The 26,490-nt window shown below is 41.5% G+C and overlaps 1 protein-coding gene across 1 annotated transcript in view; it reads left to right on the top strand.

Moving 5' to 3' along the window:
• OSTF1 (osteoclast stimulating factor 1) overlaps positions 1 to 26,490 on the top strand; it is a 108,293-nt gene that overhangs the window by 69,554 nt on the left and 12,249 nt on the right. The window contains exons 5-8 of the mRNA XM_075559543.1: positions 8,818 to 8,881; positions 11,278 to 11,331; positions 13,601 to 13,708; positions 16,565 to 16,614. Coding sequence (XP_075415658.1) covers positions 8,818 to 8,881; positions 11,278 to 11,331; positions 13,601 to 13,708; positions 16,565 to 16,614 — 276 coding nt within the window. The remainder of the gene's footprint in view (positions 1 to 8,817; positions 8,882 to 11,277; positions 11,332 to 13,600; positions 13,709 to 16,564; positions 16,615 to 26,490) is intronic.

Here is a 26,490-nt window from a genome sequence, read left to right as displayed (position 1 = left end):
CCACACCTCCTTGTCACCAATTTTCCAATCATGGTCCTTCCAATTCCCTGACCATCCAGCCAAGCCATTAGCCACAGCCCATGAATCAGTATATAATCTCACATCTGGCCATTTTTCCTTATATGCAAACTGAACGGCCAGGTGCACTGCTCGAAGTTCTGCCCATTGGGAAGATTTCCCTTCACCACTGTCCTTTAGGGAGATCCCAGAAGGGGCTGTAGTGCTGCTGCTGTCCACTTACGAGTGGCACCTGCATATCGTGCAGAGCCATCCGTAAACCAAGCATGACTTTTTTGGTCTTCACTTAAAGCATGGTAAGGAACTCCCCAGGAGGCCATAGGTGCAGACTGGGAGAAAGAAGGCAATGTGACAGGAGTGGGGACTGTGGGCATTTGGGCCACTTCTTCATGCAGTTTACTTGTTCCTTCAGGTCCTGCTTTGGCCCGATCTCGTATATACCACTTCCATTTAACAATGGAGTGTTGCTGCGCACGTCCAACTTTATGATTACGTGGGTCAGACAATAACCAATTCATGATGGGTACTTCAGGCCTCATGGTGACTTGGTGGCCCATGGTGAGGCATTCAGTCTCCACCAAGGCCCAGTAACAGGCCAACAGCTGTTTTTCAAAGGGGGAGTAGTTGTTTGCAGAGGACGGCAAGACTTTACTCCAAAATCCCAGTGGTCTACGCTGTGATTCACCAATAGGGGTCTGCCAAAGACTCCACACTGCATCTTTATCTACAACTGACACCTCTAGCACCATTGGGTCAGCTGGATCATATGGTCCCAGTGGCAAAGCAGCTTGCATGGCAGCCTGAACTTGTTGAAGAGCCTTTTCTTGTTCTGGGCCCTACTCAAAAATGGAGGCTTTTCATGTCACTTGATAAATAGGTCGAAGTAGAACACCCAAGTGAGGAATATGTTGCCTCCAAAATCTGAAGAGGCCCACTAGGCATTGTGCCTCTTTTTTAGTCGTTGGGGGAGCTAAATGTAATAGCTTATCCTTTACTTTAGTAGGAATATCTCGACATGCCCCATACCACTGGACCCCTAGACATTTTACTGATGTTGAGGGTACCTGAATCTTTGTTGGGTTAATTTCCCAACCCCTTGTACGCAGATATTGTACCAATGAATCTAGAGTTTTTGATACATCCTCCTTAGTGGGTCCAATCAGCATAATGTCATCAATATAATGGACCAGTGTGACATTTTGTGGAATAGACAGGTGGTCAAGGTCCCTTCGGACTAAATTATGGCAAAGGGCAGAAGAGTTGATGTACCCCTGGGGGAGAGTTGTGAAAGTATATTGTTGTCCCTGCCAGGTGAAGGCAAACTGCTTCTGGTGGTCCTTTGAGACTGGTATGGAGAAGAAGGCATTAGCCAGATCAATAGCTGCATACCATGTACCAGGAGAAGTATTAATTTGCTCAAGCAGTTTAATCACATCTGGGACAGCAGCTGCAATTGGAGTCACCACCTGGTTAAGTTTACAATAATCCACTGTCATTCTTCAGGATCCATCTGTCTTCTTTACAGGCCAAATTGGTGAATTAAATGGGGCTGTAGTAGGAATCACCACCCCTGCATCTTTCAAGTCTTTGATGGTGGCACTGATCTCTGCAATTCCTCCAGGAATGCGGTATTGCTTTTGGTTTACTATTTTCCTAGGTAATGGCAATTCTAATGGTGTCCACTTGGCCTTTCCTAGCTTGATAGCCCTTATTCCACATTTTAGGGATCCGATATGGGGGTTCTGCCAGTTACTAAGTATGTCTATTCCAATGATGCATTCTGGAACTGGGGAAATAACCACAGGATGGGTCCGGGGGCCCACTGGACCCACAGTGAGGCGTACTTGAGCTAAAACTCCATTGATAACTTGACCTCCATAAGCCCCCTCTCTGATTGGTGGGTCTTCGAAACATTTTGGGTCTCCTGGAATTAGTGTCAGTTCTGAGCCGGTGTCTAGTAATCCCCGAAAAGTTTGATTATTTCCTCTCCCCCAATGAACAGTCACTCTTGTGAAAGGCCGCAGGTCCCTTTGGGGAAGGCTAGAAGAAAGACTAACAGTATAAACCGTCAGTGATGTAGCAGGATCCTCCTTACAAGGGACCTGGGCTCCCCTTCATTCAAGGGGTTGTGGGTCTGTAAACTGGCTCAGGTCTGGGAACTGACTGAGCGATCGTGACTGTCTATTCTGCTGTTCACCTGATCTACCATTCTTTTGCCTGTACAGATCACGTAAATATTTAGTAGGCTTCCCATCTATTTCATTCCTAGGGACACCGTGGCTAAGTAGCCAATGCCATAATTCCACACGAGACAGGTTGCTTTGATTATTATTGAAAACTTGTTGTCTATTATAACCACGCCCACCCTGTCTCTGTTGATTCAGTGCTGACACCTGCCCTCTACCATCATGGGGACCAAGCAGCCCCATTGTGGGCAAATGTCAGAGTTCGCTTAGGGCAGTGTCCACTGTTAATCCTGGTGCACATAGAATAGCAATTACAGGAGTCTTAAGAGATGCTGGGGCCCACTTCACAAACTTGTTCCTAATGGTTGTGGTAAAAGGGTATGTCTTCAGGACACCCCCTTTTTGGATCTATGGGAATATCTTGATAGATCCATTCTAACATACCAATTTATCTAAGCTTTTGGATGCCTTCCTCTACAGTGTACCAAGGTAGGTCAGGTACTTCAAGTTGGTCTAATCTAGGCCATCTGGCAGTTCATGCTTCATTGAACCAACCAAATAAAGACTTAGATCCTTTTTTAGCCTGTCTCACAGAGACATTGAAAAAAGAGTCTGTGCTTAGGGGTCCCATATCCAGAAACTCATACTGGTCTAATATTACATTTCGTGCACCAGTATCCCACATCCTTAGTAACCATTCCCAGGGGTATTCTCCAGGCTTTTGCTTGTACGTATTTGAGAACTCGAGCAGCTCTTTATGTGTGTAGCGCACTTCTTCTTGGATAATCCTCTCAACCAGGAGTCAGCCTTAAAATAAAATGTGGACCTAAATAACCAGAAGCACCCCACTTTGTAAGATTCGTAACAAAAATGAATATGCATGGAGTTAACAGTTCTAATGGAGTGATGGGCCCCAGTGCTAGCAAAATGGCAGAATTCCTACAGCATCAAAGTTGTCCTGCAAGAGCTCCAGCCCCTAAAGATGCCTAAAGAAAATATGAAGCTCCTCAGCCGCCCGAAGGACAGTGTGACAGCAGTTAATCACCAAAAAACCACAGGCCTCCCTTCCCCCATTCGACTTAAGCAGTCTTCACTCTCCACGGTAGTACCTATTTTAGATGACGCCTTGTAAGACCTCAAAGTACTGGACAGGAAGCTCCCATTCAAGGGCAGGTTATCTTAAGACATGGTACATGATACTAATGTTTTATCCATTTGAAATATATAAGTTGTGTGCTCTAACAACAACAAAAAAGTAAATGAAGAATGTCTATCAACTACTGTAGAATAGTCTGCAGTATATTTTACTAGTGAAAGAGAGCAAGGTGGGTGAAGTGTAAGAGAATCTGAACACACTGGTACAAAAGCGAGCAAGTTGAGAAGTACTGCCATAAGGTCATAGACACAGTTATTAAACAAAAGTATCCAAATGTGAAGCTATTAATATTCTTGGCATCGCCTCCATCTAGCTCTGCACGTGTGAAGGAAGTGTTTCTATCTCTAACCCTGCTCCGAGGAAGTCTGTGCTCTCAGATTGACATCCTGTCAAAATAGCAGTGTTGGCATCTTAAAGGGATGCAAATTGTGCTACTTTTAAGTGTTCTATGAGGCCTGCGAATCAAAAGATGTCTAGAGGGCAAGATCAGAACTGTAGAGTGATGGGTTAAGATTTTCCAATGAAATTCTCATAAGGTCAGGCCTTGTGCCTGCAAAGAATGAGCAGGTATATTGTTATGAAACACAATTCCTGGGCACAATTTTGCTGGCCACTTTCTCACCAGTGCAGTTTTCAGTTTTCTTTGAACTACTTCTTACAAAAAAGCCCTTATGGGCATCTTTTGTCCTTTGAGGAAATCTACCAAGTGTGTCCCCTTCGAATTCCAAGCATCGGTCACTGTAACCTTCTGAGCTGACCTCTGAGCCTTGAATTTGACTTGTCACCAGATCTCCAGAGCCACTGTTTTGTTGGGCCCTGTGCTAACCAGACGAAGACAAGTGTATTACTGAACGAACTGGTCAGCAACCGTTGAAGAGTGCAGGGACATAGTTAAACACATTTTGCTGGAATAAACCCTGGCATGTATGAACTGAGACTCTAATAGCAGTACTTTGTCACTTACCCTTGTGTGCGTGTATACTTGAGTTTAGAACAAAAAGGATTAAAACTTAAAAGAAAATTTGAAAAGTGGTTCCATGTATATGCCACGGTGGAGGCAGGGGCAGGGGTGTGAGAAAGAGCGGGATCTTAAATAGATACATAGATAGGTAGTAGACAAGTTAGTGTATAAAAACTTACCATTTGTTATTTGACTTTGAAATCGCAGGGATTTTTGCATCATTGTTAAACTAGCCTGTAAAAACCAATCACTGAAAATGAAGAGAAATGAATCAAATGAGCCTAATTGTATCCAAGAGGAACTATTCCAAATGGTTTTTGTTTTTTGAGAGGCTGACAGTTTGGGTTTTATTCTTGTGATCAGCTGGCTGCAGAGCTGCCCTCACCAACCACCCCAGGTGCCTGGGCAGGAAGGGGCAGCAGAGCCGGCTCCACAGGTGCTGCCGCCTTGGGCTTCAGGGCACATAATATAAATTCCCGACAGGGTCGGCCTCCCAGCCCCTAAGTCACAAGCAGCAGAGGGCAGGACAATCACAGGTGAAGGCACTTTAATTAAAGGGCAAACCTGGTTTCCCCCCTGGTAACTGATCCCTCCCTCTCCCAGGGAGAAGGTCACATGTGGATCCTTGTAATCAGTTCCCCATTCCAAATGGTTTTAAAGCAATATTTTGACTGAACATCCCTAGTAAATATATATATATATATATATATATATATATATATATATATATATATATATATATATATATAAAGGACCAACAGTACTGCTCTCTGCCCGCCCCCCCAGCAACCACCACCCAAAATATAGTACTCATGAAGTGTTTTCACTCATAATCTTTGGGGGAAATGCTGGGACTGCTCTTCTGAGCTTGTATGTTGTGGTTTGGAACAGATGAGTCACTAGGACAGTGATACTGAGAACTGGGACTTCCCACATTGGAGAGAGGAGGTGCAGATGTAAATTCAATGGAGTTAAAAACCATGTCGCTGTGTTCTGCACTTGAGGTGGAAGTGCCATCACATATTTTATCTAAAATATTTCCTGCTCCTCGTCTTCGGGAAGACGTGGGAAAAAATGTCATTTTCCCCCAAAGGTACAAAGCTCCTCTGAGAAATGATTGTTATCAAGTCTCAGGCAGCCAAAATACACGATGAACTCAGAACATTATGTTTTTAGAAAGCAAGGAAAATGCCAAAGCCTAGTTCTTCTCAAAGGAAGAATTCATGAAGTCACTCCACGAGACTTAGATGCTGGATAAGCACAGTGTAGCTAGTGTCAGCTAGGAAAACAGCATGGAACGTTTAAAAATGTTTAAAATTATGAATTCCAAATGATCCTTAAAACAACAGCAAAACTTTATTGTTCAACCTAAGAATGGAAGGGAATGAGCTTTTTCACTTTTTATTTAATTTTTTATTGGAAAACAGTAGGATAGAGTGCCTACATTTTCCCTCCTTCTCTCTCATGAACTGTTCCTCAGGCTAACGTGAGAGTTGATGGGGAAATGACAGAGAATCATAAGTGTCACCATTTTAAAATGATCAGTGGCTACTGATTTCATACACAGAGACACCCCCAGAAACTATGTGTCTGTGTGTGGAAGAAATTGATATTACCTTCCTCCCCCAAAGAATAATTGAAACAAAATCCAATTAAGCCTCTTAAACTGCAGGTGAATTTGTTGACAATACAGGTGCAAAGGAACTTGTTAAATGACTACACAGATTCTTGGACACTTTAAAGCACAAGCAGATTTCTTCCACAGAAGTATTGCCAGAGATGGAGAGGACACCATGACATTGAAAGTGACTTAAGAGGCAAACCAATCATTCAGGCACAATGTATTTTGTTCCCCAATTATGGGACACTAGAAATTTTGTTGTGATCTAGATAGCCATGATATTAGGAAATGTTGTAAAAAATTTTTAAGAAATGATGTACAAAATACAATCACAAATCACTGGAAGTCGGTGATATGATCTGTGATATGGACATTGTGATATGGACATTGTGTGAACACCAAATAATATACACACAGTCTTGGGCTCATGAATAAGATCTGTTCATAAAGCCTTTCTTCAAGTTGAATTTGGGTGTAAGTCTGAAGGGTAGGATACGGTTTGTATCTAACGTCAATTTAACATCAAATATTTATCTTAGTATATATTATGTAGTGTACTTTTCTGTGCAAAGAATGTTTTTAAAAACTTCAAGCTACACTAAAACATCTTTAATATAATAGCACAAGAGTAATGATGATGTTTTGATGGCTTGGCTAGTTATTGTGAACTATTATATATACATCTAATTTTAAAAAAATATTTTATTGGGGGGCTCATAAAAGTCTTATCACAATCCATACATACATCAATTGTGTAAAGCGCATTTGTACATTCATTACACTCATCATTCTCAAAACATTTGCTCTCCACTTAAGCCGTTGGCATCAGCTCCTCATTTTTTTTCCCACTCCCTCCCCATGTACATCTAATTTTTAATATAGTAGGTTTTACTAAAAGAGCTAATGGCTATTCATTGGGATGCGATCCACATGGTCATCAGTGTGCAACCACCAGCAGCTCCACAGGAGAAAGGCTGAGCTTTGAGTCACTATGAGTCAGCATTGACTTAGGCATTGAGTTTGGTTTGGGGTTTGTTTGTTTTTTGGAAGATTTACTGGGCTTGGAACCATGAATGTGTATGTGGGTAGATGTTGTCTGAATCTGTGTTATGAGGCTCATTACTATATGTTCAGATGAAATGATGTGATGTTTAGAATTTATTTTTAAAATAGGAAGGAAGAGAAGTCGTGGTAAGGTGTAAATAATTTATGTAGTTGGAAATGGATATATGATTTGTTCATTGTGTTTTTTTAAGTTTTTATATAGGTTTGAATTTTTCTATTATAAAATATTAACACCCCCCCCCCCAACGTTCACTACTATTCATTGCTTCCTTATTCAAAATGGCCTAATGGTGGCAACAACCTAAGTCTTAGTTCATCAACAGATGAAAGGATACATAAAATGCAGTGTATCCACAGAATGAAATATTAGTCACAAAGAGAAAGGAAGTTCGCATGCATGCTGTGATGTCGAGGCTGCGCCTTTAAAATGTTATGCTGCGTAAAATAAGTAGAGGCAGAAGGATGAATAATGAATGATTCTGCTTACCGTATAAATTCAAGTGTAAGCCAACCCAAATATCCACTGAGGCACCTAATTTTACCACAATAACTGCATTATGTGCTGAAAAACTCAGCTTATACTTGAGTATATACAGTAAATGAAATACAAAGGGGTACCCCCCAAAATGGGCCCCCCAAGCTATGTTTTTACACTTTTTAAAAAAACAACCATATCAACGTATTCTCCATTACACTTAATACACTCGTCAAATCTGCGATTCTATTCTTGGAAACATTTTTCAAACTCATTTGCTTTGGGCGCCTGACAGCACTGCCCTCGTTTTTTTCCTTGCCCTTCTATGTAGTCAAATCGCTGTCCTTTCATGTCCCTCTGCATTTGAGGAAACAAAAAGAAGTCAGACAGAATGAGGTTAGGTGAGCAAGGCGTGTGAGGCAAGAGAGGCATGCTGATTTTTGCCAAAATCTGCCGCACTGAGATGGCTGTGTGAGCAGGTGCATTGTTATGGCAGGAAAAGCAGCTTCCCATCTGCCACAAATCAGCCTTTTTTGTCTTACATTGTTATGCAATCTTTTCAGAATCTAAATGGAAAGCTTGATTAACATTCTGACCTGGTGGAATGAACTCCAAAAGCACTTTTGGCCTCCCGTCAAAAAAACAAATTAGCATTGGTTTTTTGGGGTACTCCCCTCATATATGTTATAGGCAAATACATAGAGGCAAATATTTATTAGTGATTACCAGAAAGATTGGAAGGAGAGAGGAATGGGGAAGTGCTGCTTAAGAGCTAACTGGGTTTCTGTTTATGGTGATGAAAAACATTTGGAAATGGTTGGTGGTGAAGGTTTCACAACATGAGTGCTATTAATGTCACTGAATTGGACATGTAAAATCGTTAAAATGGCAAATATTTTAAAATTACTTTATCACAGTTTAAAAAAAAGTTTATCATGCCCCTCCAAATAAGGGTGAAATGAAGAGATTCCCCCGCCGCACAAAGAGAAAGCATGGAGGAGGAAAGAGAAGGTACACTCTGAGAGACATGATAACAATAATGACCTGTATCTAGTATGAACTCTATGCAAGCTTGTTCTTCATCTTACCTGCTGGATTCTTTCCTTGTTGCGGTCCTATGAGGAGGTGCATTGGACTTGTTGCAGGCTAATGTGTGTGCATTTGTCCTCTGGAGATAAAGGGATTGGCTAACTTTAACTGAGGAGTGAAGGCGTTTGATAAATGCAGGCGAAAGCACTTTGTGTAGAATCAGGTACACTCTGAGCCAAATAATTTTAAGGTAATTTGAATGTAAAGTGGATGTAATACCAATTAATTTAACTCTTTTTTCACTAGAGTGATACCAATTGGTGGAAAGGCACCTGCAAAGGTAGAACTGGGCTAATTCCAAGCAACTATGGTAAGAATTGCAATACTGGCTTTACCCTGGCTAGATTTCACTTGCGTTTATTTGTCTGCTTCCTGGGATGCTTCTGCTTGCTGCTGTGGCTGAGAAATCAGTGGAGGCTTACAGTCTAGAACAGTGGTTCTCAACCATCCTAAAACCTCGGCCCCTTAATCCAGCGAGACCAGAGGATATATGCTGGTACAGATAGGAACTGGAAGCACAGGGAATCCAGGACAGATGATCCCTTCAGGACCAGTGGTGAGAGTGGCGATACTGGGAGGGTGGAGGAAAGGTGGGGTAGAAAGGGGGAACAGATTACAAGGATCTACATATAACCTCCTCCCTGGGGGATGCACAACAGAAAAGTGGCTGAAGGGAGACGCCGGACATTGTAAGATATGACAAAATAATAATAATTTATAAATTATCAAGGGTTCATAAGGGAAGGGGTGGAGGAAGGGAGGGGAAAATGAGCTGATTCCAAGGGCTCAAGTAGAAAGCAAATGTTTTGAGAATGATGAGGGCAACAAATGTACAAATGTGCTTGACACAATGGATATATGTATGGATTGTGATGAGTTGTACGATCCCCCAATAAAATTATTTTAAAAAAAATGAAAGAGCACAAGCCTGGTACACAAGGGCCCTGAGCCTTCATGCTCTTTCTGCCTTTGTGAAACAAGGGGAGCTCTGGTTACAATAGGTGACTGCTACAAATACTTCAGCTCACAGGGGGCTCATCTGCCTTGGGCTAAGAGCACCACGGTTCAAGATGACTTGAAATGTTCCTATACGCTTCTAAGTCTTTGAAATCTCAAATATTCCTGAACCAGGCTCTCTCCACTTCCAACCTTCATCATGACACTGGACATTGAGACCTGTGCTTTGCTAGTTAATCACATCGACCTGCACAATGTGTCAGGTCATGGTGAGTCAACACGGTTTGCACTGACTGACATTTGGCTGGAGATTGTTAGGTTTTTTGTCCTAGCCCTCCTCAGTCTAGAAGTGCCCCAGAAACCTGTTCAATATAATAGTCACATGCAGGCCTCTGCAGACAGCCTGGGGTGACTGAGTATGAGGTATACTACTTCAAGGAGGAAGAAGGTGTCTCCTGCATGGAAGGTAACATTCTTGCACCGAACCAGCATGCAAACCCCAAGCCCAAGCTCATTGCCGGCTATTTGATACTGAATGAAACTGTCCTCTAGGGTTTCCAAGGACGTGAAATCTGTTTGACAGCAGACTGCCACATCTTTCTCTCACAGCCCAGTGGGTTCAAGTTGCTAACCTTTTGATTCGAAGCTGAGCACTTTAACCACTGTCCCAGCAAGGCTTCTGGAAACACTACTGTCTTCCCTGTATCCAAGAAATTGTCTCCCAAATGGCCATTTAATGGGGAGGGTGTGGGCTAGAAGTAGTATTTGCAGAACAGGCTTTTAGACAACAGTGAATGCACCTCCCTTAGAGTATGTTGGTTGTCCTTTCTGAAGACAGGAAGCAAATTCTTCCCCTTTGGCTCCCTTCAAAGGATCCTGGGTGGCATTATAGTTACTCATTGGACTGGCAGTCACAAGATCAGTGGTTCAAAACTACCAACAAGAAAAGCCACAGTCTTGAAAGCCCACGGGAGCAGTTCAACCATGTCCTATAGGGTTGCTATGAGCTGAAATTGACCGGATAGCAGTGAGTTTGGTTTTGGGGTTTAGCTGGGTAATACCCTCCTCTGTTTCTCCTGTACACACAAAGGCAAAGATTTCATAAAGGTAGTATGTTTTCAAGGTATAAAATTATTTAATGTATTCAATAGGTGTTTGAAATAATTTGTTTCCTAAACCAACAGCCTAAGCTATGACTTTTAAAAAATTACAAATGATATTATTTTTATCTCAAGAGGTTTTAAATCAATTCACTAATTTTTTAAATGACAGAAGCCCCCTTTTTTGGTAATTTACTAAAATTTATCATTAAAGTTGCCCTCTTCTTTCTCTGACAAAGAATCTTGTGTGTGTTATTGTAGCTTTTACCAATAAAAATTTACCTGGGCCTCTGAAAAATAGTCATGTGCTTTACATAATGTAAAAATTATCACCAAATACTTTGTTTTTGTCTAAGCTGATTTGTTATTTGAGCACGTAGTAGCTGTCATGAATTTGCTGTTTTTGTTTATCTTCCATTGAATGGGTGTATTCTTGCCTCCTTGCTTGGCTTGCATCATACCACACACATTTCAGTTTCTTTTACCGCAGGAAATGTCAGTTTGATTTCCTGCTATTTGTTAAAGCAACGATTGTATGGGAGTCTACCGAGTTGCCGATTCCATCAGACCCTGGAAAGTGAGCAGCCTCCGTGAAATCACTCCTCTGGCACTCTCAGCCTGAGCTGTGCACTTTTTCTTTTCAATCTAGTGGCTGAGCAGGCAGAATCCATTGACAATCCACTGCATGAAGCTGCCAAAAGAGGTAGGTGTAAATCTTTTGAACTGCACAGATTTTTAAGTACATAGTTTGACAAACTTTGAGGAATGTGCACACCCATGTAACCAACGCTGAAATCAAGATCTAGAACATTTGTGTCATTCTCCAGAGTTCCCTCCTGCCCCTCCTCTATTGAGTCAGCTTTCTTGTTTTGGCGTTTGTCACCATCGTACGTGTGATTTCATTATGTCTGCTAGCAAATACTGAGGGCCACCTGTGGTACAGAGAGGCATGTGGACAGCCATGGACTGTAAACTCTTCGAGCTTAAAGTCTATCAGGGGAGAAAAACATAAGTACAGCTCATTACAATGTAATTTGATAAGGTGGGTTGCCAGCTGCAAGGTCAGCAGTTTGAAACCACTACCCACCCCCTGGGAGAAAGACGAGGCTTTCTATGACTGTAGAGGTGTACAGTCTCAGAAACACCCAAGGGCAGTTCTCTGCACTACTACAGGGTTTCTTCGAGCCAGACTTGATGCAGTGTATGAGTTTTAAGTTAAACAGGGTCTGCAGGCCAGAGTAATTAAATGGAGTACAGCAAGGCGCTAGCTGCCTGGGGCATGGGATTTAGGAGATTGTTGGTGCTGTGTAAGTAAGTATGTGTATGGGGAAGAGAAGGCTTGGGCTGCAGTGATGAACAGGCAGGAGTCGCTCACTGCCATTGAGCGGATTCCGACTCATAGTGACCGTATAGGACAGAGTGGAATGGCCCTTGTGCATTTCTAAGGCTCTTAGAATAAATTCACATTGAGCCCAGAGGGAGGTCAAATTATACGAGGTCATATTCCTGCTGAAGTCCAGCTGCTGAAATCCACTTTCCGATGCCTTTTGCCTAGCACTAGAGCTGTTAACATTCCTCGCCTGTGTGCACTGGGGCTTGACTGGGACTCAAGCCACCCAAAATCCTGCAAGTGGGTGTTAGACTACTGCTAACATCCACAGCTTTCCACAAACTGGGTGCTTAGAATTTAGGTGCTGGTCCCATTCCCTCCTCCAAGTATGGGTCTTACTATTTGCAATCCTTGGATCACAGGCTGGTGCTCTTCTTCCATGTGGATTTAGTTGACTGACTCCGCACTTAGATGGCTGCTACTTTTAAGACAAGCCTTTAAGACTCTAAGTACTATTGTTCATGGTTGCGGGCACCATCTGATTTTTTCACCACCCATGTTTTCAATGATCTCCTCATGAGGGTGAGTACCAGGCAGGGCCATGGCATGAAAACGAATGTTCTTATATTAGGACTACGATCAGGTGAGAGCTCAAAATCCCTCATTTACTACTGTTTCTGTAAGTCCCTGGCTTCCGTTTGGAGACTTCATCATTTTATCGTAGTGCATCATATGGGAGCAGAAAGCCTCATCTTCCCAGGAGGGGATGGAGATTTCAAACTGCTGCAGTTAGCAGCCCGAAGTGGTTAAATAAGTAATTAATGGGCTTGTACCTTGGGAATTATCCTATAGCTCCAAGATCAATGGTTCTTACTTGGAAGTGATTGTAGGACCCCTGCCCCGAAGCCCTGGGGGTATGTGTTACTTTGTGGAGATGTTTTGACGGGGGGGAGGGGGGGGGGAGATGCTGCAGACATCTTCTGAGAAGAGACCGTCTTCTGAATCGCCCTCACTAACCCAGCATATCTGACTTCCAAATGTTAATAAGACTATTATTGAGAAACCGTGCAGTAAAATACGGGAGGTTGTAAGGTCTCAGTGAGCTCAATTTCAGTTCATATTAGATCTTTCTGAAATATGAGTATGCCAATGGAATCATCGCTCTAGATGGTGGCTTATATAAAACTACTCAACTGATCATTTAATGATTGACTTTTGAGAGCAGCAGCTTTGGGTTATTTAGTATGTCTTTTCTTGTTAAAACTGAAGTGCACTTAAATATGAATGAGTAGTGCTTACTTATTTATTGTGCCCCCCCGACTTATTTTTAAGTTTGAATTTTTTCACTAAGTTCTAGAGTTTACTACCGCCCCCCCAAAAAAACACATTAAAAAACAAAATGGCAAAAATGCTTTAAGGAGACCCATTTAGATAACTCATCCTATTAACCTCCCATTAAAAATTGATGTTAATGCTTTCCATTAATAAACTGAATCAGAATGTATCATAATGAATGCAATTTTATTAAAAACTTGCTGATTAATCCATTGGAAATGGAGATTTGTGCAGCCTGAAGTGGCTTTAAAAGAATAGCCAAAAGAAATGTCTTCTTGTGTTTTCACAAATGTAAAATATTTTTCAGGCAACCTGAGCTGGTTGAGAGAGTGTTTGGACAACCATGTTGGTGTTAATGGCTTAGACAAAGCTGGGAGCACTGCCTTATACTGGGCCTGCCACGGCGGTCACAAAGGTATTGCATTCCATTTGTTAGCTTGAAGAAGTATGCTACTGACAATGTGCCTTATCTAGGGTGGCCAGCTTTTCAAAACTGAAAAAGACATTGGTCATTCTTTCAAATCCGTTAGAGCAGTGCCTCTCAACCTGGGGGTCACGATCCCTTTGGGGGCCCTAAAGACACTTTCACAGGTGTTGCCTCAGACCATCGGACGGAGGCACCACTCTTCTATCCATCCCCAGGAGGGTCCGACCACATGCTGATCTGTTGAGAAAGAAGCTATCTCAACCTTCGCACTGAAGTTGGCTTTTTACGTATACTGTCACAAAATGTAGCAATGTACTGTTGTTATATTAAGACTGTTACCCATGCTACACCATGCTTCGTGACAAAGTTTCACTTATTTGAAAGTAGAAATAAATATTTCACAATATAGACTTACACATTGTTTTTGTGATTAATCACTGTGCTTTAAGTTCAATTTGTAACAATGAAAATACATTCTGCATATCAGATATTTACATTACAATTCATAACAGCAACATTACAGTTACAAAATAGCACTGAAAATAATTTTGTGGTTGGGGGTCACCACAACATGAAGAAATGTGTTAAAGGGCCACGGAATTAAGAAGGTTGAAAACCACTGCTTTAGAGCGTCAGCCATAAACTTTGTTCTCGGAAGCTCTATAATACGTTGGGTATAAATATGCCCATTTAGTCTAACTGTGGAAACCTCTTCCATTTGAAAGACTGGAAACTTCTTTTCCTCCCTTGGGCTTAGAACTGCTATAGGAAAGCAGCTGCAATATAAAAACAAAAGCATCAAATCTTAACAAAACAAAGGATCAGCTTTTTAGGATATATAGTTTATGCTTTAAATTATAAGCCAAAACAGGCTATTAAATTCTAGAAGTAGATTTTTTTCATTGTTTCTGTTTCATTAAGTTAGTGGACTAATTGATAATTTTGTTATAATCAATATAATGACAAATTAAAATTTTAAATGTTTTTCTGCTTGACCCCCCCAACAAAATTTAGCACTTTTACTCTGTAGCACACATAAAAATATGCTTGTTAGCAATGAAAAAAAGAATAAGCCAACAAATTAAATAGCACCAAAGAAAATGTGCTAAGTATAACTGTAAGTTATTTTTTATTTAGTGAATATTACACAAATTACCATATACACTCATGTATACGCCGAGTTATTCAACACAATTTCAATGTAGTTTTTGTGGTAAAATTAGGTGCATCGGCTGATATTTTGGTTGGCTTATACTCGAGTATATACGGTAGTTATATGAATATAAGATATCATTGTGGGTAATATTTATATGACAGGTGTCATGTGGAAAAGCAGAACAAACAGGACCTTTTCCTAAATAATTCTGTTTTCTAGATCTTTAAGATATTTCTTACATAGATATTAAAAATTTTGTGACTTATCTAGGAGAAAACAATGGACTAACAGTTGGGGGTAGGGGCGCATGGGAGAGGGAAAGCTGGGTGGGGAAAGGAAGTGGGTGTTAACAAACCCAGGGACAAGGGAACAACAAGTGATCCAAAATTGAAGGCAAGGACGGAGTAGAACATCTGGTAGGGCTTGATCAAGGGCAATGTAAGCAAGAGGAATTACTGAAACCCAAATGAAGGCTGAGCATGATAGTGGGACAAGAGGAAAGTAAAAGGAAATAGAGGAAAGAACTAGAAGGCAGAGGGCATTTATAGAGGTCTAAATACAGGCATGTACACATGTAAATATATTTATATATGATGGGTAAATAGCTCTATGTGCATATATGTATAGATTTAGTATTAAGGTAGCAGATGGACATTGGGCCTCCACTGAAGTAGTCCCTCAATGCAAGAACACTTTGTTCTATTAAAGTGGCATTCCATGATGCTCACCTTCCCAACACAATCACTGAAGAAAAAATGTGTGCGTATATGAAAATGTGAAGAAAGCTGGCTATCAAAAGATACATCGTTTGGGGTCTTAAAGGCTTGAAGATAAACAAGCAGCCATCTAGCTGAGAAGCAACAAAGTTCACATGGAAGAAGCACACCAGACTGTGTGATCATGAGGTGTCGGTACGATCAGGTATCAGACATCAAAGAACAAAAAATCTTATCATTCTGAATGAGGGGAGTGCAGAGTGGAGAGCCAAAGGCCATCTATGGGCAACTGGACATCCCCTTATAGAAGGGTTACCGAGAGGAGACTGAGCCAGTCAGGGTGCAATATAGCACCAATGAAACATACAACATTCCTCTAGTTCTTAAATGCTTCCTCCCCACCAACTATCATGATCCAATTCTATCTTACAAATCCAGCTAGACCATAGGGTATACACTGGTACAGATAAGAGATAGAAACACAGGGAATCCAGGAAAAATAAACCCCTCCGGACCAATAATAAGAGTAACGATACCAGAAGGGTAGGTGAATACGGGGGGAGAAATGGGCAACCGGTCACAATGATCTACATATAGCCCCCTCCCTGGGGGAAGGATAACAGAAAAGTGAGTGAAGGGAGATGTCAGACAGTGTAAAACATGAAAAACAATTATCAAGGGTTTGTGAGTGATAGAGGGGGGAAAATGAAGAGCTGATACCAGGGGCACAAGTAGAAAGCAAATGTTTTGAGAATGATGATGGAACAAACGTACAAATGTGCTTCAAACAATGTATGTATGGATGGATTGTGAGGAGAGTTGTACGAGCCCCCAATAAAATGAAAGCTTTTTAAAAGGAAAAAATAAAAGAAACTATATTTCATGACTAAAGTTGACGCTAAGTCTGCTTTTTAAAAATGATTAGGCCTAATTTTATCAAGCTTAAAAAAATCTTTTCTCTTTGAATTTCAGATATAGTGGAAATGCTATTTACTCAGCCAAATGTTGAACTGAACCAACAGGTGAGCCTGCTAACCTCCCTTCATGTAACACACCTGTATTGCCCTCCTCTTGACACAGTGCAGCTTAGGGACCTGCACAATTCTGCCTTGATGTTTGGAACTACCTGCACCCCTGTGTTGTTTTTGATAAAACTTCTCATTAGGGGGGTTGGAGTGGAGACCCAAAGCCCATCGATGGACAATGGAGCATCCCCACTACAGAGGGGTCACAAGGAGGGGATGAGTCAATCAGGGTGCAGTAGAGCACTAATGGGTCACACAATATACCTCTGTTTCTTGGAGGCCTCCTCATCCCCCGCTATCATGACCTCAGTGCTGCCTCCCAATCTAGACTAGACAGGAGCATGTACATAAGTATAGGCAAGAGATAAAACTTATTACACATGGAACCCAGGAACAGGAATGGAACTAGAGATACCAAAAGGGTAGGGAGAAGTGGGGGGGACAGGTTGGGAGGGAGAGGGGCACCGATCACAATGAATGGCACATAGCCACACACCCCAGCCAGGGAGAAAGAATAACAAACCAGAGGGGACGGGAGATGGCGGTCAGAGTGAGATTTGAAAATAATTAAGAATCTAAAATCTATCAGGAGGCCACAAGGGGGATGAGGAGGGAGGGATAAAAGGAGGAGCTGATCCCAAGGGCTCAGTGGAAAGTAAATGTCTAGAAAAGAATGATGGACTACATGTACGAATATGTCGGATACAATTGATGTATGGTTTGTAATAAGAGTTGTAATAGCCTCCAATAAAATGGAAAGAAAACCCCCAAAAACTTATCATCAAAATGCTACAAGTACATGCTATTTCAGGAAAATTTAAATCTTAAACCAAGCTCATAATTTGCATCTGTGGTAGTTATATAATCTGCTATCAATTTGAGACCCAAGAGTGAAGTGGTGGAGTTTAGCCTGTCAATCTGGTCAAAGCTTGATGACCTCATTTGGAGGTGCTAAGGAGATAAATAGCTCACTGGAGGCAGGTTATATGCTCACTCCCTGTGAAACATTACTGATGATAAGCCTGATGGAACTATGCTGATTCAGCCAGAGCCCTGGGAGCTGGAGGAGTCATGTGGACACCTGCCAGCGGTGAGATGTTTCTACTGCCACTGGATCCACAAGATTTTCCACCCACTGGCCTGTGATCTTCCTGCATTTGGCATCATTGCATGTGTTTGTGAGTCTGAAGAGGAATTTATGGACTAGTATTGGACATATGGGCTAATATTGGATGTGTGTACTTGATCTGAACTAAGCTGGGATGTTTTCTTACCATACATTTACTCTGTATATAAAGCTCTTTACTTATATACGTATGAGTGTCTATGAATTTGTTTCTCTAGTCTACCCGGACTAACACAGCATACTAACCACTGTCATATCCCATTTTTAGTTTCTCGTAGTTTATTCTTATGCTTACTTTGATGTTACTGAAGAGCGTGCTTCTGGAGCTGTCTTGTTTTCATAGCAGTTCATCAAGTTGACACATCAACTTGGTTTCCTATTTGGTAGGTGAGGGCTTCAGATCAACTGCTGTCTTCTCTGACTCCCAACTCTTAATCTCCAACTTACCAGCACTCAGCCTATTTTACTGGTCTTCCCATGTGGTCCTGCAATGTTTTGGGTTATGATAGTGTATAATCCTTATATTATTGTGACCATTTAACTATTGCTGATTGCTAAACCAAGAAATCTATTGTGTTGTTTCCTTAAATAGCAATTTTTGTTTCTGTACTTATGAATTGACAATTATTCTGTATTTAATTATTTTGGTGGTAGTTCTTTTAAAAGTATGCTTTTTATTGTGGTGAAACTACATAATTAAGCATGTGTTATCACCGTGATTTCTACATGCATATTTCAATAACATGGGTTATATTTTTCAGGCTGTGTAGCCATTCTCAATATCCTTTTCCAAATCTATCTACCACCATTAACATAAACTCTATTTCTCCTAAACTAACTCTCCCTCTCTCCCTACATTTTAAATATTCTTTCAGCATACTTTTCCTAAATATACAAGACAAATGATTAGTTCCTTTGACTCACACTTCCTGGAGACCTCTGTGTTAGTATGGGAAACAAATTTATAGACACTCATGTGTATAAGAACTTTATATACAAGAGCAATTGAATATTGAGAAAACGTCCCAGCCCAGTCCGGATCAAGTTCATAAGTCCAATATTAGTCCATATGTCTGATACCAATATATAAATTCCTTTTAAGACCCATGCAACACATACAATGATGCCAAATGCAGGAAGATCACAGGCCAGTGGGTAGAAAGTCTTGTGGGTCCAGTGGCAGTGGAAGCATCTCAGCGCTGGCAAGAGTCTCCATTGTGGCTCCTTCAGTTCCAAGGCTCTAGCGTAACTCCATGTGTCTTAACAGGAATGTTTCACAGGGCAGGGGTGTGTGTGAGTTCCACCTTCAGTGCGCTGTTTATCTCCTTAGCTCCTCCAAATGAGGTCATCAAACTTTCCTGATTGACAGGTTAACTTCCACCCCTTTACTCTTAAGTCTCAAATTGACAACAGATTATGGAACTACCACAACCACCATTCTCACTTTGTAATCTTTACAAGTTGGGCTATGTGGTGTTATGTACCTCGTTTTGGATCTCCTATTTTTCTGGATCCTTTGTCTCCTAATTGGTTTTTTTCCTTCGTTGGAGAGCACAATTTCAACTAGGTTCTCAAGGAAAGGTAGCTTGGGATGGATTACTTGGCTGATCCGAATTAAAGATAGAAAATCATTCCCCTCAGAATATCAAAGGCGTGTCTATAGTAGTCCAGTTTTCAGACTGGCTTTTGAGAATTTTTGCCATTTTAATTTTCATTCCTTTCTGGGAAATATTTTTTCTCTCTCTAAGAGTCTTCACTTCATGGTTGGTGTTCTAGATTTCACAGTGATTGCTTTACTGTGGGGCTTTCCCCAGCTAACTATGGTGAATCCGTTTAGCTTGGAAAATTATCTGGTATTATTTCTTTGCTGTTTTTATTTGACTACTTTCTTTGTTTCTGGAATGCCTGTTAGTAATATGCTGGACCTCTTGAATCGAACCTCCCATTAACTTACCTGTATCTTTGTTTCATCTTGTCTTTTTAATTTCCAAAAGATCTATATGTGTTTTCTATTACTACACATGAAATTGCCACAGACATGGTGACTCCAAACAATACTAATTTACCTAAGAAATTTCCGAGTCTGGCCTAGTTAGATGTTATGCTCAGTGCCCCAGAGGCTGAACTCAAGGTGTTGCCTGTGGGTGTGTTTTACACAGAACTTGAGCCCATATAAAACACACTCATTCAGGTCTTTGGCAGAATTCATTTTCTTGTGTCTGCAAGATTGAGGGTCTCAGCTTCTAGGCAGTGTACAACATAGTTGTTTGTTCTCTTCCTGTATCAGCAGGGCAGGAGAGCATCTTAAAACAATTTTTTAAATTAAAAGATAATTTTATTGGGGACTTTTACAACTCTTGTTACAATCCATATATCGCTTGCATTTATTGAAATTGTACATATGTTGCCTTCATTCTGTTCTAGACATTTACTTTCTATTGAATTCTTGGCATCAACTCCCCCCCATAACCCCAGAATAATAATTATTATTATTTTCATATCTCACACCAATTGCTATTTCTCTTCCCTCATGTTTTCTGTTGTTCTTCCCCCTGGAGAGAGGTATATGGTTATGTGTCGATCGTTATGATCAGTTCCTCTTTTCTTCCTTCCTTAACCCTCCTTCCCCCTACCTTTCTGGTATCAATCACTATTCCCACTCCTGTTCCTGGATTCTGTGTGTCATGAGCACACATCTCTTATGTATACCTGTGTACATGTTTCCGTCTAGTCTGAATTGAGAAGCAGCACTGGGGTCATGGTAGTGGAGGGGTGGTGTGTTTCATCGATGCTTTACTGCACCCTGGTCGACTCCTCCCTCCCTGTGGCCCCTCTGTGGCGGGGATATTCCAATGTCTACAGATGGGCTTTGGGTCTCTGCTCCCAGCCCCCTCATTCTTAACACTCTGTTTTTGTTTGTTACGTGTCGGCTGATGCCTATTAACCGGTCCCAATGACTCCTAATGATCACACCGGTGGTGTGCTTCTTCCATGTGGGCTTATTGCTTCTCTGCTGAATGGCGGCTTGTGTAACTTCAAGCCTTTAAGACCCCAGACACTATATCTTTTAATAGCCAGGCACCGTCTGCCTTCTTCACCACATTTGCTTATGCACCTGTTTTGTCTTCAGTGATTGTGTCATGAGGGTGAACATCTGTAACTGCAATTTGTTAGAACAAAGTGTTCTTGTATTGAGAGAGGGTATGAGCCAGAGGCCAAAAGTCTGTCCACTACCTCCGTGTATTGCCATATAAATATATATACATAGGCCAATACCTCTATTTTTGTGGATTAATGTATTTACATATGTACACACCTATGTTTATACCTCTATCCACTGCTTTGTTTCCTATGTCCTTCCTCTGTTTCCTTTTACCTTCCTCCTGTCCCACTGCACTTTCCCCTTATTTCTACCTCTTGGTACCTCCTTTTAGCTAGTTTGCTGTTGCTCTGACACCTTCCCCCCACCTCACCTCCTGCCATCAGATCCCTATCTCCTCTTTATTGACTCTTAACACCCTAGTAGTTCCCATCTATGGCGCTGTCTGCTCACCGTCCCCTTACCCTACCGTTCTCATCCCTCAGGTCTCCCCGGGACTATTGGTCCCACTGATTTCTCCTCAGGTACACTTCTCATGCCTATCTTATGTAGGTAGGCACTCCAACTATGACATAGCCGAAACTGATTTTTTTTTTTAATGGAAAAAAGGAGAAGAAACAAGAAGAAAAAGAAAAGAGAGAAAAGAAAAAAAAAGAGAGAAGAAATATACAAAAATCCCAGGTCTGTTCACTGGCCTTCATGACTATCTAGGAGCTGCCCCTCCCAGCCTGGAGTCCCTTTTTGGGGCTCCTCAGGAGCTTTGCAGCTTTGCTTTGCTCTATCTGCTGGTCTGGTATGATTCTTGGTCTCCCCCACCTCAGTGCGGGGTTCAGACCACACTACCTCCCTGCTGTGTGACCCCAGAATTGTCCTCTGTCGCAGTCTGCTCCAGTAAGAGGACAATGTGACAAAAGCTATTGTCTGCCACCCAGTCCCCTCTGCTCCCCGCAGGGATGTCCTCCTGGGCCTGCTGTGCCAGCGAGGGGTCCAATCCGGCTTTCTCTTCTTCCTTCCTGGTCTGCTTCCATGCGGCTGGGTGATGCTGGCCCCCTCCCCAACCTGTAGGTTTAGTGTTGTTCTCTGTCACCCCGATTTCTAGGGAAGGGTCGGTATGGCTCTGGCTGGGGGCCAGCCCTGTAGCTCTCTCTTTTCATGCCTTCTTCCACGTGGCCACATTGTCCTCATGGTTTGGTGCACCGTGGTAGGTATGCCCAGTCCCAATTCTGTGGAGACAAAACCAGTACTCTCCCCCTTGGTGGGTTAGTGCCCTGCTCCCTCCATCATCATCTCACTTTTGACCCTCCCTTTTCTCCACCCCCGCCTTACCCTTTCCCCTTTTTTTGTGTTGGACCAACACGTACTTCCTTGAGTTTGGTCTAACTTCCTCCTGACTCCCTGTACCTCAGCTGGAATGTTGTGATATAGGTGGCTTCTCTTCTTTACCAACCATGCTGATTACATGGCTCACTTCACTTAGCATAATTTCCTCCAAGTCTTCCCATGAAAAGACGTGTGCATGTGCTCATCAGTGCTTTTTGGTGATGCACAGTACTCCTTTGTTTCTTTGTGCCAGAGTTTACTGATCCACTCATCTACTGATGGAAACTTAGGTTGTTTCCAGGTCTTTGGATTGCATACACCTGAACTTGTCTCTTCTTACCTCTTCTGGGTATAAGCTCAGTAGAGGGATAGCAGGGTCATAAGGTAGATCAATTTCCATTTTGTTTAAGTATCACCAGATCACTTTCCATAGTGGCTGTACATATCTACAGGATCACCAGCAATGAAGGAGAGTTCCTATCTTGCCACATCCCCTCCAACATTTGTTGCTCTCTGATTTCATGATTTGGGCTCGCCTTTCTGATTTTATGATTTATTATTTGGGCTAGCCTCAAAGGTGTTAGATGGTATCTCGTGGTTGTTTTGCATTTCTCTGATGGCTAATGATCAGGAGCATTATGTTTATTGGTGATACTGGTCTCCTCCCTAGTGAAACTTCAGTTCTTTTGCCCACTTCTTCAAGGGGTTAACTGTTTTCCTCTTTGGGCAGGCAAGGAGGGTATTTTAGATTTTCATAATAAGCCCTTTGTATGTTGTGTTGTTGCTAAATATCCTCTCCCAGTCTGTGGGTTGCCTTGTTACCCTCTTGGTAAAGTCTTTTGACGCACATATGTGTTTTATCCTTAGTAAATCCCACTTGTTGATTTCAGGTTCCCCTGTGTGTGTACCCTGCCCTATTGCAGTTAGCTTAGCCTTTGTATTCCCTGGGCCAAATTCTTCGGTTGGTCCAATTCTTTCATTGATGGTCCTGATAGTTTGGGGCTTTACTTCTAGGTCCGTTATCCACCTTGAGTTTATTGTGCATGGGATGAAGTAGACATCTTGTTTTATTTTTCTACATGTGAATTTCCATTGTTTCTAGCACCACTTGTTAAATAGGGTGTTGCCCCCCCCTCCTCCCCCCACTTGATGCTTTTGGGACACTTGTCAAAAATCAGTTGTTTATATGCTGATGGTTTTATTTTTGAATTTTCTGTTCTTTTCCATAGGTCTGTGTATCTGTCATTATACCAGTGCCACATGTTTTAACTACTGTGGCTGTGTAGTAGGTGTGAAAGTCAGGTAAAGCGAGCCCTCCAATGTTGTCCTTCTTGAGGAGTTCTCTGCTAATTCTAGGCTTCTTCCCTCTCCGTATGAAATTGGTGGTCAGTTTTTCCAATTCTTTGAAGAAGGTTGTTGGTATTTAAATCAAGATAGCATTAAACTTATAAAGTGTCCTGGGTAGGATAGGCATTTTACTATATTGAGTCTTCGATCTATGGGCATGGGATATTTCTCCATTTAAGGCGGTTGCTTTTGGTTTCCTGTAGTAGGGTCTTGTCATTTTCCTTGTATAGGTCTTTTGTGTATTTTTTTTTGTTAACTCAATCCCTAGATATTTCAATTTGTTCTTGGCTGTTGTGAAGGGTACTGCCTTCTTGATCTCCTCTTCCATGGTCTTTTCTGATGAATACAACAAACCAATCGACTTCTGTTTGTTGATCTTGTTTCCTGCCACTCTTCTATATTCCTCTATCGCTGTTAGTACTCCTGTTGTGGAGCTTTTAGGATTTTCAATGTACAGAATCATATCATCTGCAAATAGCGATAGTTTCACCTCCTCCTCTCCCTATTGGATACTTTTAATGTCCTGCTACCTTATGTTGTTAGCTAGGGCCTCCACTACAATGTTGAATAGAAATTGGGACAAGAGGCATCCTTGTCTGGTCCCCTCTTTCAGTGGGATTGATTTCATCTTTTTTCCATTGACTATGATGTTAGCTGTCAGCTTTTCATAGATAGCTTGTATTAACTTGAGGAATTGACCTTCCATTCCTAGTCTCTTGAGCGTCTTAATTAGGAATGGGTGTTGGATGTTGTCAAATGCTTTTTCTGCATCTATCAATATTACCATGTGGTTCTTATGCTTTTTCTTACCAATGTGGTGTATACTTTTGTATTCCCATTGGCCAATAATTTGTTAAGGATTTTTGCATCATGTTCATTAGAGATATTGGTCTTTAGTTCTCTGTTCCTGCTTGGGATCCTTGACCTGTTTGGGTGTCAAAGTTATACTTGCTTTGTAAAGTGAGTTTGGGAGTTTGCCATTCTTTTCTACACCCTGGAATACTTTCTGGAGGATCGGTGTCAGCTCCTCCCTCAATGCTTTGTAGAGTTCTTCTGTGAAGTCGTCTGGTCCAGCAGCTTTTATTTTTTTTTGTAGCTGCTTGATAACCATATCTGTTTCTTCTATTGCTATGGGTTTTTTAGGTTCTTGACCTCTATCTGGGATAGTCTAGAGAGGGATTTTTTTTTCTCTACAAGTATTTGTCCATGTCTTCCACATTGCTGAATTCATTAGAATACAAAACAGTCATAGTACTTTGTGATTATCTTTTCATTCTCATTAGAGTATATTGTGATCCCCCCTTTTTCATTCCTCATCCTGGCTGTTGTTGTTTGCTTTTTCTTACTTTGCTTAGGTTTACCAGGAGTCTCTCAATTCCATTGATCCTTTCAAAGAACCAGCTTGTTGCATTAATTTTCTGCATCGTTTTTTCGTATTCCCAGTGGTTCAGTTCTGCTTTGATTTTTGTTATTATTTTTCTTTTGCTATTGGAGGGATTGTTCTGATGACTTGGTTCTGTTGCTGGAAGTTTTGTGAGAGCATATCCGTCATAAACCTCTCTACCTTTTTCTTATATTCCTTTATTGTTATCAAGCTACCTCCCTTGACGCCTTTTGCCATATCCGATAAGTTTTGAAATGCTGTATTCATTAGCTTCTAGAAACTTTCTGATCTCTCTAATCTGGGTCAGTACCCACTATTGTCACAGAAGATAATAATCATCTTCCAATTGTTTGCCCTTGTTTTTCTGGCTGTCCTTTTATTGATCTCCAGCTTTATGGCATGGTGATCTGAGAAGGATGTCTGCGTAATCCCTATGTGTTTGAATTTACTCAGGCTTAATTTGTGCCCCAGCATGTGGTCTACTTTTGAAAATGAGCCATGTGTACTCGAAAAGAATGTGGATTTTTTGCATTTGGATGGAAAGCCCTAAGTATGCCTTTCAGATCTAGTTGCCTAATTGTAGTGTTTAGCTCTGTAGTCTCTTTGTTGAGCTTCCTTTCCAATGATCCATCTTTCTCTGAAAGCAGTGTATTAAAGCCCCCTATTATAATTGTTGAATCTGTGATATCTTTTCATGTTTTGAATAGTTTGTTTGACCAATTTCATGGGTCTCTCATTTGGCGCATATATATTTATTGTGCTCACTGGTTCCTGGTAAAGTGATCCTTTGAGCATTACATAATGCCTCTCCTTACCTCTTTTTACGGTTTCAACCTTGAAATTAGTTTTGTCAGATTAGGATTGCGACTCCTGCTTTCATTTGCCTGTTATATCTTCTTCTAGCCTTTTATTCTTTGTTTATTCTTGTCTGCAAGCTTAAGATGTGTTTCCTGCAGGCAACAGACCAATGGGCTACGTTTTCCAAGAAGTCTGGAAGCCCTTTTATTTTAATGTAGGAGTTGAGGCCGTTGCCATTTAGAGGTATTATCACAATACGTGGATTCATTGCTGTCATCTCGTGCCTTTTGTTTTGGGTGTTTTCCTATCACCCTTCTTATCGCTGTGCAGTGTCTTTGTGGGGGGCTTCCTTATTGCCTTCTTTTCTCTCTGAGGCCATGTTATCTTAGTGATTGTTATGGGTTCGTGGGCGTCTGGTTGGAGTTGGGCTATATGGTGTACTGTTTGTGCTTGGTGGATGTTGGTCTTCTGGCCTTAGTGAGACGGCAAGGATCGTCTGCAGGATTGGGTATCTTGCTACGTATTCTTTAAGTTTTTCCTTGTCCTGGAAGACCCTTCTCTTCATGGTTCCTGTTGGTAGGTCTGAGCATATTCTTACCTGAGAGCCATTCTATGTGACTGTCTTCCTTTCTCTTGCTGCTCTTAGGGTTTTCTCTTTTACCTTGAAGTTGGATAGTTTATCATATGCCTTGGTGAGTTCTTCCTGGGGGTTAGTCTAATTTGTGTCCTCTCTGATTCCTCTGAGTGAAAGATTCTCATTCATTAAGGTGTGGATGTTTTCTTCTAGAAATTCCCTTG

Source organism: Tenrec ecaudatus, chromosome 10 (genome assembly GCF_050624435.1).
Source record: "Tenrec ecaudatus isolate mTenEca1 chromosome 10, mTenEca1.hap1, whole genome shotgun sequence".
Classification (NCBI taxonomy): Eukaryota; Metazoa; Chordata; class Mammalia; order Afrosoricida; family Tenrecidae; genus Tenrec; species Tenrec ecaudatus.
The sequence above is the reverse complement of the archived record's forward strand: the minus strand, read 5'-3'. Positions and strand labels throughout refer to the sequence as shown.